Below are 12,074 nucleotides of genomic sequence, written 5' to 3' on the forward strand. Positions count from 1 at the left end.
CCAATGCTTTTTTTCTAGACGCTAGGCATAAATGGGTTAACGTTCTATTTCAGTTTGTAAATTCAAATGATAGCGGTCAATGATAATTATTTTTTGTAAGTGCTAAGTTGAGAAGCTAATACTATCCCCACACTCTATGAAAAGGGTACTTGGGGCTAACGCTGTAAGCTTACATTTAAACCAAGTGCTTAACGTCTTTGAATGCTATCAAAACACAGAGAAACAGTCAAATCGCCCCATTGGTGCAAAAAGGTACCATGTGCCTTCTATTTTCAATGTCACGTGGTACCTTTTTGCACCAAGGGGACGAAATAATCTTGTCTGTGTTTTTTTTTAACAATAGGCACACAACAAATATTGTTGCCAAATATATTCACCGAAAAACAACAACACATGGGGCTTTTAACTACCGAAGGTACGCAAATCTCGTCAAGTAAATCCATTCGCTTATGATGCAGTTTAAGTACAGTTAACGCTCTTTTGTTGATAAACAGATCGCTTTATATCGATGGCTTAATGCAATCAAAGCGCTGAAGGCACTGAAGTTGTTCGCTGTTGTCGTCCATGATTAGCTTGTGCGCATTGCACAAGCTAATCTTATTTGACGTGCATTACGCCCCGTTTTCCTTGAAAGCAGCCAATATGTACAGATTTCAATGATAAACACTGGACTGGCCAATGTCGTCTTATAAGCTGGTATATACACTCACTGCTAGAGTAGAATCATTTGTCGTCTGCTGCAGACAGGCAGCGGTAATCGTCCCTAGCAGAGTGAGTTGCGGTTCTTACCGTAGCTAAGGCTTCTAAGCACATACTGATTTGCAAAATATGCTCTGTAAATTTAGTCGGCCGCTAATGCGACCAACAAAAAAAACACGAAATTGACTACGTATCTGATCATGTTACCCACAAGTGTTTTTGTTCACTATACTCAATCATGAGTATTTCACAGTGTGTCAAAAGTTTAGACAATCTTATTTAGTTATTGAAATCAAACCTGGTATCTGTTTTATTGTATTTGTCTGCCCCCATATCTCTTTTTTTTAAATCTCAGTATCTATATGAATACAATTGAATTGAAGTTTCAATAATATCCAAAATGTCAAAAATTACTCGTTTAACTTCAGCTGATTTTGGTTTAACGAAAAGAAAGGCAGCACTACCTATTTTGTTTAATTATAGGCAAGTAGTTTTGGATTGTTCGATTTGGTTCAATGTTAAAATAAAATACTAATTAATATAATGACGTTAAAACCTTAAACTTCATATAATGGTGCAAAACCGCGTACTAGCATAATATGGAAATATTATTTTATGTAACGCCAAAAAAGGCCTTGGCATACAGCGTAGATCCAGATGAGACGCCGCATGATGCGGCGTCTCATCAGGGTCTGCGCTGTTTGCTTTAAAGGAATTTCTGTAAGAAATATTCTAGATATAGAAATAACTATACAAGACATCCCTAATTTTGGAAATAAATTGATCCAATTTAGAAGGATGGGAGAGTCCACTAGGCATAAATGGGTTTAGAAAGTCTAAAACAGTGCATCATCTGTTTAACTAATCTGGCCTATACATTTCTCGTTATTTTCACCTTCTTGTTACTGCTAAACAATTGCATGTGTGGCTAATTAGTTCTGTTAGTAAACCAATAGCCGGTGAGAGAGTTAATTTGATTTGATATCCAGGTTTATCGAGGTTTCCGCCCCAACGGGAGTTTGTTTACAAAAGACGAAAATAATCCATAAAAGCGGAAAAGGTCGTCCCTGAATAGCTTGTGCGGACTACACAGGTTAATCTGGGATGGCGCTTTAGGACATGCATTAAGCCTTGTTTTTCCAGAACAAAGTCCAATTTGTTTTACAGCTAAGTCCTACATCATGATCATATTAACAATTACAATAGTTTTGGAGAAGAAGAATGCACTTTTAAACTTTGTATAAAGTACAGTATCAACTCATCGTAACAAATAAAATGGGTCAAATCTGATTGATCGATCATCGACTATGGGGCTTCAATAGTCGATATTCAATAAGAATTGATTAACGCTGAGTGTTCTATTCATCAGATTGATACAATGAACATGCGAGATAAACGTTTGAATTCCGCCATGAATTTTGCATGAATTATATGCATGCCGAACTATGAAAGGTTGGTCAATTTTTCCCAAATGAACGCAATATACTCGTGATACTGCAAGTTATTGTTTGACCAAATACCGTATTTATGCTATAATAAATTGGTGATTAAAAGCTTGCGTACTAAGATTAACTGATTAATTATTAAGATTATTCGATGTAAGCTGCACTGACTTTATGCACACATTACATAAAAGTAACAAAACACGGCGTCCAAACGAAATAAACACCTCGCGATTGTGCCAATATTGAACCACGTGCAGGCACGATGACTGCTGTGAACTTAATAAACTAAGTGTTCGAGTGTGTCCCAAAACGAGGTCCAAAAGTTAATATTTGGCAAAAATTTATAGGTTGTTCAAACACGTTCTTAATCGTTAACCACATGTGAACGAGAATTCTTACTAATGGATTCATTCAAACCGAATGCATGTTGTCGTGTATCCACCCGCCATTCGTTATGTTGTTTCATTTTATAATGTTGTGTGTTTCATCCGAAAGACAATTTTATACATACTCGACGCTGTTATTCTTGCTTCGCATTGAATCATTGTTGCTAAACATATGATAAATTTATCAACAACAATTAATACTTTTATGTTTTTTTCAATGATTACTGCTGGAACCGCATAAAGGAGACGCATACGTTTTGTTTTGTTCGTGTCACGTGTATGCTTCTGTCATCCACGTCCATGCGTCAATGTAAATATTTGATATGTTCAGAAGAAATAACGCAGGACTTAAAAGACATGCACGCACGTATCGGATGATATTTGTCATTGCATGCAGACCAAACTCGCATAAGAAAAAACTAACGCGGATTTGTAGATAAGAAGTTGAATACCTGACATTTGCACATTAAACGAAACAACTTGACCTGTTTGCTAAATTACAAAATGCTTAACCGAACGGGACTGTTAAAATATTTTTGAAAGAAGGCAGTGAATTTGTAAACGCATTATTTCAAGTACAATAAATGATTTTGGAATGCAAATTCACACATCAAGCGGTCATCGATACAGATTTCAGACACCCCACTCGCAATAACGCGTCCAAACAAACGTAATTACAATAATCTTGTTCTTTAATCTATACATGCAACAATTCCGTTTCCTAGGTTTTATTTAACGATTCTACTTGGACAAATATATATATCGGACTCGCGCATTAAAGTCATATTAATTGTGGTTCTTCACTAGATTAGTATCAGTTTGAATCAAATTTGTCATTTTTTATAAGATCTATTTAAAATAAACACATTTATATGCACACGAAATGTACAATGTTGACAAATCCGAAAAGTCTGTGCAGATTCGTTCATACGGCACAACTTTGGTTTCACAATAAATATCAATAAACGTGTAAGTACCGACTCGTTAACTGCATTGGCTTGATATAAATTTCATTGAAGAAAACACGCTCGTACGTACGCACGCGCGCACTCATCAACACCACAACAACAGTGGAAACAACAAAGAAATAACAGGCAAAGTCGTAATATCTACAAGAAATACTTGCGACCAAGCAGATAATATAAGTGAAACGATGGATTAAGCGACACGCCCATATGGGTCTTTTGTTTTCATTTCACCTTTGAACAACATACCGGATCAAATATGCCACTGCATGCATCCGTCAGGAAAATGTCCAAACTCTCATCATAAAAAACAAATTTCGGTTTGTAGACAAGAAGTTGAATACCTGACATCGCACTTAAAAGTTAAAACGAATCAACTTGACCTTTTTGCTAATAAAATAACCTTACCTAACGGAATCGTTAAAATATGTTTGAAAGCAGGCAGTAAATTTATAAACGCATTATTTCTTTTGCAATAAAAGCTTTTGTACTACCAATTCACAGGTCAAACGGTCATCGACACGGATTCCAGACACACCACTCGCAACTAACAATGAAGCGTCGAAACAATTATAATTGCAATAATATTCAACTTCAACAAACCAGAACATATATACTTGGTACAACTCTATGTCTATTTCCAATTATACTAACGTATTGTGCAAATATAAGACTTACGTATTGAAATGTAGGTTTTAAATAAAACAATTTGTGTATGTATTGATTATATACATTAAAACAGCGAAGACTTACTTTTAAAATTGCACTTACAAGCGCAAAAATTGCAAGGTAAAAAAATGGACTTAAGCTCAACGCCCACAAATTGCGTAGGCAACCATGTAAAACAATCCTATGTCACGAAAACAAACAGTCACGCCAGTGGGATAGATAATTATCCTTTTGAAAGTAAAATAAAATTGATACATGTGATAGATCATTACCCTTTTGAAAGCAAAATAAACACAACACATGATAGATCATTACCCTTTTAAAAACAGAATAAAAACAATACACGTATACTTAAGTTTGTGCACGTGTGTAATATATCAACAGTATGAACCAAATGCGATAGCTGGACTAAAAGAAGGCTAAAACGAGCTGTTAACCCATTTATTCCTAGTGGACTCTCCCATCCTTCGAAATTGGATCAATTTATTTCCAAAATTAGGGATGTCTAGTATATTTATTTATATATTTATAATATTTCTTACAGAAATTCCTTTACGCAAACAACGCAGACCCTGATGAGACGCCGCATCATGCGGCGTCTCATCTGGGTCTACGCTGTTTGCCAAGGCCTTTTTTTCTAGACACTAGGCATATATGGGTTAATTAATGTTGTAAAATTTGCACAACCTTACAAGACTTCCACTGTGAAAAATACCGGGAATCAGACCAATGACTTTCGCGTCTTTTTCGGCGTAAGCTGCATTAAGCCAGCTTTTCACCCTGACTTGACCTTCGTAAGTGTCCAATAATATTCAAATAAAATTTCCCGCGGCTAGGTACGAATGAATACACTTCATTTATTCCATTGGCTGATTTGAGTATAACACCAGAACATTGGAAACATATCCGCGTCTTTGTAACACTGTTTTACTGCATGAAACAATTTTATCTCTAATGAAAAGGCTCAATAGATAGAACAGTTTTACAATCAATTTTCGACATAAATACAGTTTGTGCGTTCACCTTTTATTTTCAGAGAATTACCAGCGCAAAAGCGTTTATACTAAAGGCTATATTCTCATATTTAGTACTTACTTACATTGCATTTCAACCCGCGAGGTTTCGGGTCAATTCGCGGCCAGTGTGTGAAAGTCAGAGTTTGAGTTTATATACAGTTCATCACCGGAGTTCGCAGAAGGGGTTGCGATCTTTTCATTGAAGGAAAAAATTGGAATCTATGCTATTTTTGTCTGATGAAGTAAATAGTTCGTTTAGTCGCTTTGTCGATATATCAATATTTTAGGCACAGCTGTTGCCTTGGTCGTGTACAGTTGGCGTAAACAAGCCGTCGTTTCAGCAGCAGCATTGTTACCTAACTTTAATGCATCGCATTCCAATCCGCAAGGTATCAAGGTCAGTTTGCGGTCAGTTGCAGAAATCTTTATATAAACGCCGTCTCGTAAACTTTGTGCACTGTTTTGATCAGAAAGATACTAAATAAAGATATTCGGCGATATTATTGTGGTATGTCAATCATCGAATTTTAATATGTTTTCAACATTTGCATGATAAGGACAAATTTTGATAAAATTAATTAGAAATATTTATCCATTTAGACCAGTTTATTAAGCATGAGCACAATAATTCACTATACTATAATTATGCAATTAAATAAAATTCGAGTATTGCCGGCTGACCTATATGCTCTCGTTTATTTTCATGTTTCTTGTGTTTTTCTATTCTGTAAATATAGATATCTGAGAAATAATATCACATAAAGAACAAGGGCTGTTTGTAAAACATGCATGCCCCCCATATGGGCTGTCCGTTGTAGTGGCAGCCATTGTGTGAATACGATTTTTGTCACTGTGACCTTGACCTTTGACCTAGTGACCTGAAAATCAATAGGGGTCGTCTGCGGGTCACGATCAATGTACCTATGAAGTGTCATGATCCTAGGCAAAAGCGTTCTTGAGTTATCATCCGAAAATCATTTTACTATTTCGGGTCACCGTGACCTTGACCTTTGACCTTGTGACCTCAAAATCAATAGGGGTCATCTGCAAGTCATGATCAATCTACCTATGAAGTTTCATGATCCTAGGCGTATGCGTTCTTGAGTTATCATCCGAAAACCATTTTACTATTTCGGGTCACCGTGACCTTGACCTTTGACCTAGTGACCTCAAAATCAATAGGGGTCATCTGCGAGTCATGATCAATCTACCCATGAAGTTTCATGATCCTAGGCGTATGCGTTCTTGAGCTATCATCCGGAAACCATTTTACTATTTCGGGTCACCGTGACCTTGACCTTTGACCTAGTGACCTAAAAATCAATAGGGGTCATCTGCAAGTCATGATCAATCTACCCATGAAGTTTCATGATCCTAGGTGTATGCGTTCTTGAGTTATCATTCAAAAACCATTTTACTATTTCTGGTCACCGTGACCTTGACCTTTGACCTAGTGACCTCAAAATCAATAGGGGTCATCAGCGAGTCATGATCAATGTACCTATGAAGTTTCATGATCCTAGGCCCAAGCGTTCTTGAGTTATCGTCTGACAACCACCTGGTGGACGGACCGACAGACAGACCGACAGACCGACATGAGCAAAGCAATATACCCCTAAATATAAGCCACGAAATCTGGCGCAACACCCCGTAATTGAATTGCTTGTGATGTAGCTAAGAACTGCGCAGAAAAAAGGCATCCGCTACTTTTTATCTCATAGAGATAACTTTTGATCGTTCATAAACATCGACCACAATCAACGCCGTATATCTTTTTTAAAGATATTTCTTGTCTTTAAATATGACCACATCGTTAAATCCGTTTCGATCGAAGTTCGGGATTCATCGTTGTTGTTGTTGTTGTTATTATTGTACGAGGCTCGATGCATCGCGTTCATAGCCGGTTGTAAGATAGAAGAGGAGATCGCCGGAAGGAAGTGCCTCTTCATTTTGTCAAATCTACGTATACATGTACTTGAGTTTTAAGTGATTGTGGACAATCCTTAACACGCACATTTTATACGGCTTGAAATGTTAAATAATATACTGATATATCTCTTTCATGACTGGGACACAAAATGGAGCTGAACGTATAAATTCAATAAATGTACTCATATACATGTCCTATTAAGCCAGTATATAAGATCTTATTACTTTTCATAACCGATAAAGTTTTGATGAATTGAACACAGGAATAAAGGTACAGAAGAATCAGTACCAGGACATAAAAGCCATAAGTTTTATGCAATTGCAAATAATTTTCTGCTACACAGAAGACAGCTTTATGTACACAGTACATGAACTCTGTTGGGCAATCCCACTAAGTCTGTGTAGATTTGGTCATACTACACAATGTTGGTTATACAAAAAATACGGGTAAACGTGTTGTTATCGGCTCATAATGTTACTTTTTATTATTGTCACTGAAGTCAACACTATTTAAATGATGGATCGATATACTGATTGTTAATTAATTTTAAATAACACTTATTGGTTATGTTTACATATTGGTTTAACCCATTTATGTCTAGCGTCTAGAAAAAAGGTTTTGGCAAACAGCATAGACCCAGATGAGACGCCGCATAAAATGGCGTCTCATCTGGGTCTGCGATGTTTGCTTAAAGGAATTTCTTTAAGAAATATTATAAATATAGAAATAATTATACCAGAAATCCCTAATTTTGGATATAAATTGATCCAATTTAGAAGGATGGGGGAGTCCACTAGGCATAAATGGGTTAAGATTGCGAGAAGAAAATTGATGCATTGACATCTCATATACTGAGTACTCGCTTCAAAAGAAAAGAACACATGTATGTTTTCAATATGTTAAATCAAACAAACGTCACCAATGTAGTTAAATTATTGTCTCTATGAATGCGATTAAAACGTAAATAAATAACTTAAAGGGATCTTTTCACGCTTTGGTAAATTGACAAAATTGAAAAAAGTTGTTTCAGATTCGCAAATTTTCGTTTTAGTTATGATATTTGTGAGGAAACAGTAATACTGAACATTTACCATGGTCTAATATAGCCATTATATGCATCTTTTGACGATTTTAAAACCTAAAAATTATAAAGCGTTGCAACGCGAAACGATTGAATAATTTGGAGAGTTCTTTTTTTTGTCGTTAAATTTTGTGAAACTACGAAGATTGCTTATATAAGGTATAAAATACTTCCACTGTGTACACGGCGGAATAGCTCAGTAGGCTAAAGCGTTTTTACTTCAGGACTCTGGCAGGACTCCAGGGGTCACTGGTTCGAAACCTGGTCCGGGCAATGTTCTTTTTTTAAATTTTATTCTTGATTTTTTACTGGAGCTTTTACGATCCAATGTTTACATTTATCGATATAAAGCATTTAATGAATAAGTTAAAAAAATGCCAAAATCTGTGAAAAGGCCCCTTTAATAGAATAATATGAGAAAACCCGACATTAAACCTTGTTTGTGCTATCGTTTCAGATTTTCAGTACACAATGAAACATATCAGTGAAAATATATGCAGTTTACGAAAAGGCAAAACAAAACTTACAATCTGGTTTCTTTTTTGATGACTTCCCGTTGCTACTTGCTACACTACTCATTCTTTAAGTTTCCTTTCAACCCACAGCGTGCTAATTGGTTCGTATCCACCACTATCAAAACATATGCGCGAACGTCTTTAGTGACTTGTTTAAAGAATACAGGCTGCACTTGTCTTTAACAACCCGTTGACAAAAGTTCAAACGCTTATCTGAATTTCACTTCTTGCGCGTCCAGTTTAGAAATACATACGACTGAAATGGTACAACTCTGTTGTTTATATTTATATATAATCTCACTCAGATCTTCGTCAGATCTATTTTTCGCACGCGCTTAATTTACCAAAGAAAAATAAAATATAAAGCTGCTTTACTTTGAAGTACAATTTAAAGCGTTTCTAATTAGATAAAACAGTAAGTAAAATAGAACAAATTAACGCATAATATCTGATTTTGGCGTCATATACATGTTACAACATTTTGACGGATTTGCATTTTAGTTCTTTTCAATACTTTAGCAACAAAAGCACCTACACTGGTTTGAAATGACATGCAATTCTAATTGTATCCTCCTATCCTAGCTAGCCAATCGCTTGTTTATCTCGATAAAGTCTCGATAGATTTAACAAACAGTTTGGCATATGCCCTTTGTCTCGGCGCATTTACAATATTGATTGATTCTCGTATTGATTTTGTATAGGTATTAATGCTGGATTAACAACTTCTAAATGAAATTTGGAAGAAGCACAAAGCCTATGTATTCTGAATACCCGTATATCGCGCAGTTCGAATAGGGGATGGCCTTGTTTATAAAATTTTCGTTACAGCATTGAATCATGCTACACACACAGAAAGGGTTTTGCAATATTGCATATAAAGGACGGGTCTTATGCACGTTGCGGATCTATGACTTGATTTTGGCGTAATAACTCCTGGTATTATCCGACCTTTTCACAGATTTTGGCATGCATTAAAGTTTGTCATTCAATGCTTTCATTTTGATAAAAGTAAACATGGGAACTTAATAGCACCATAAAAAAAACTAGAATAAATTTAAAGAAAACAAGTAATCCGCAAATGGGCTCGAACCACTGACTCTTGGAGTAAAAGGTAAACGCATACACCAGTCGACCATCCGTGCTCTACCAGTGAGTGATGTATTTTAAACATTATTTAAGCAATCCTTGTTAAGTAACAAAATATAACAATAACATCAGAACTCTTCAAATATTTAAATCGTTTAGTGGTTTTAACGCAGGTTTTTCAGGTTTTCAGGTTTTTAAATCGATGCATATAATTGATATTTTGGAGCCTGGTAAATGGTAAGTATTAATTTTAGCTCGCAAATATCAAAACTACAACGAAAGTTTGCAAATTTGAAACACGTATTTTTTTCAATTTTGTAAATTAACTAAAACATTATAAGGTAATACTGGTTCATAATTGATAATTATATGTAATATGTAAGTAAAACCTCTCAATCCAGTACTTTACAGAAAACCCCCGATATCCATTAAATTTATAATGAAATATAAAGTTGTCAACTTTCATTAAATTCATACGTATTAAGAAAAATGCGAGTATGCTATGGCTGCATTATAAAATATCGCACTCAAATAATGAAAGGCCTTTTTTACATGCAACTTTTTCGTCAGTCAAAGTAGACCAACTTTTCACATTCTTTATAATTATCATATTGGGAATAAAACACGGACCAGACTCATGCTGTGACATAGTGAAAACTGTGGGCCTCGTAACGGAGGGCATGTAGATTTCTTTTCAAATGCACCAATGCAAAGAAATGCAGTGTATTTATTAATGTAAAATATTATGTTCGCGTTTAAGGTTTAAGTATTGATAGCGTCACGTTTTCCTACATTGGTTAATTAAAGGCAAAATGTATTATGGGACTACGCATTCATAAACATCAGCATTTGTTTGATGGGATATAAAGTCGGCTCAAGATTAATTGAGTCGCGTTCTGATAAAACTGGGCATAATCCATGTGCGTAAAGTGTCGTCCCAGATTAGCCTGTGAAGTCCGTGCAATCCGGGACGACACTTTCCGCCTTAACTGGATTTTCGTGTCTAGAAAAGACTTCCTTTTAACGAAAAATACCATAAAAGCGGAAAGTGTCGTCCCTGATTAGGCTGTGCGGACTGCACAGGCTAATCTGGGATGACACTTTACGCACATGCATTATGCCCGGTTTTCTCAGAACACGACTCAATTGTGCGCAACCTGAGTCAACACCTAAAGGACCACTCCAAATATCAGTCAAAATAATGGAATATGAAAAAAAAATTATGTTAGTTATTTGATAACAATGCACCGTTGGAAACCGTGGAAACCATGGTTGTTTTTTTTTGTCTAGCAACGAATCATCCAATGTGCTATCAAACACCTAACGGTTCTCCTTTTTACAAGAAATTACATATTCATCATGCATTACTTACGATAAATGGTCTTGTTCACATAGAGGGTCATTTTGAGCGAGCCATTGAATGACTTAAATTCCTATATTTTAATTACGGGCTTGTATAGTCACATTATATTTAAGTGACATTAGACGCATCTAACAGTATATGCTATGTTTATAGGTGTCTATCGCAACCGTTGTTAATTGTTGGTGTTTTCACTTCATATGTACACTTATATTTGTTAATGCAGCATCAACATACTAAAACAATAGCCCGGAAAGAGGAAAATAATGCATTTGAATATCAACAGTCGAATTCGCCAGCATGTATATCATGCATGCACAATGTGAATCTAAATTTAGTTTTAGTGCAGATTCGTTCATTCGACACAAAGACACAATTTTGTTTTACGGATCATTTTATTTGCTGCAACGATATATATTCATACGACACACGAACACTAACTCCGATCCTAATAAAAAGACAGTTCCGCCGGCTAAGAGGACTGGGACAGTCATGTAAAATATCGAATATAAAATATATATTTTTTATAAACAACTGGTAGCAAGATGAGTTGCAAATAATTGGTCAGTTACCGCATTTCAACTAATTCTTGACCTGTTAATTCTTTTCAGCTCAATTCAACAGTGAAAAATGACCATACGTTCACTTAAACAAAATATAAATCAAGAAAGAACTAAACAGAAAAAGGTGTGTCTCCAGTGGTGCTCGAACATGTGTCATTAGGGTTTAAAGTCTAGTACGTACATTTGTACGCACTAATAAACTAGGCACTGTTATACCGCCAATAATTGTATGCTTTATAGACTGAAGTGACCCAGTAATGAATCAACATATAACTTGAACAAAAAAAGAATGATTCCACCCGTTTCGCGTTTGTAACGCTTTGTTTAGTTTAAACGTATGCATTGAAAGCTTTAGTCTT

The 12,074-nt window shown here is 35.6% G+C and overlaps 1 protein-coding gene across 6 annotated transcripts in view; it reads right to left on the reverse strand.

Annotated features, from left to right (window-relative positions):
• LOC127874137 (cAMP-dependent protein kinase catalytic subunit alpha) overlaps positions 1–12,074 on the reverse strand; it is a 112,419-nt gene that overhangs the window by 60,339 nt on the left and 40,006 nt on the right. Inside the window, exon 1 of one of the 6 annotated variants that reach the window (XM_052418326.1) lies at positions 8,719–9,223. The exons of the other annotated variants lie outside the window; for them this stretch is intronic. Within the exon in view, the coding sequence (XP_052274286.1) occupies positions 8,719–8,770 (52 nt within the window). The 5' untranslated portion in view covers positions 8,771–9,223. Of the gene's footprint in view, positions 1–8,718; positions 9,224–12,074 lie in introns of those variants that run through there. 6 annotated transcript variants of the gene reach the window in all.

Source organism: Dreissena polymorpha, chromosome 3, assembly GCF_020536995.1.
Source record: "Dreissena polymorpha isolate Duluth1 chromosome 3, UMN_Dpol_1.0, whole genome shotgun sequence".
In the NCBI taxonomy this organism is placed as follows: Eukaryota; Metazoa; Mollusca; class Bivalvia; order Myida; family Dreissenidae; genus Dreissena; species Dreissena polymorpha.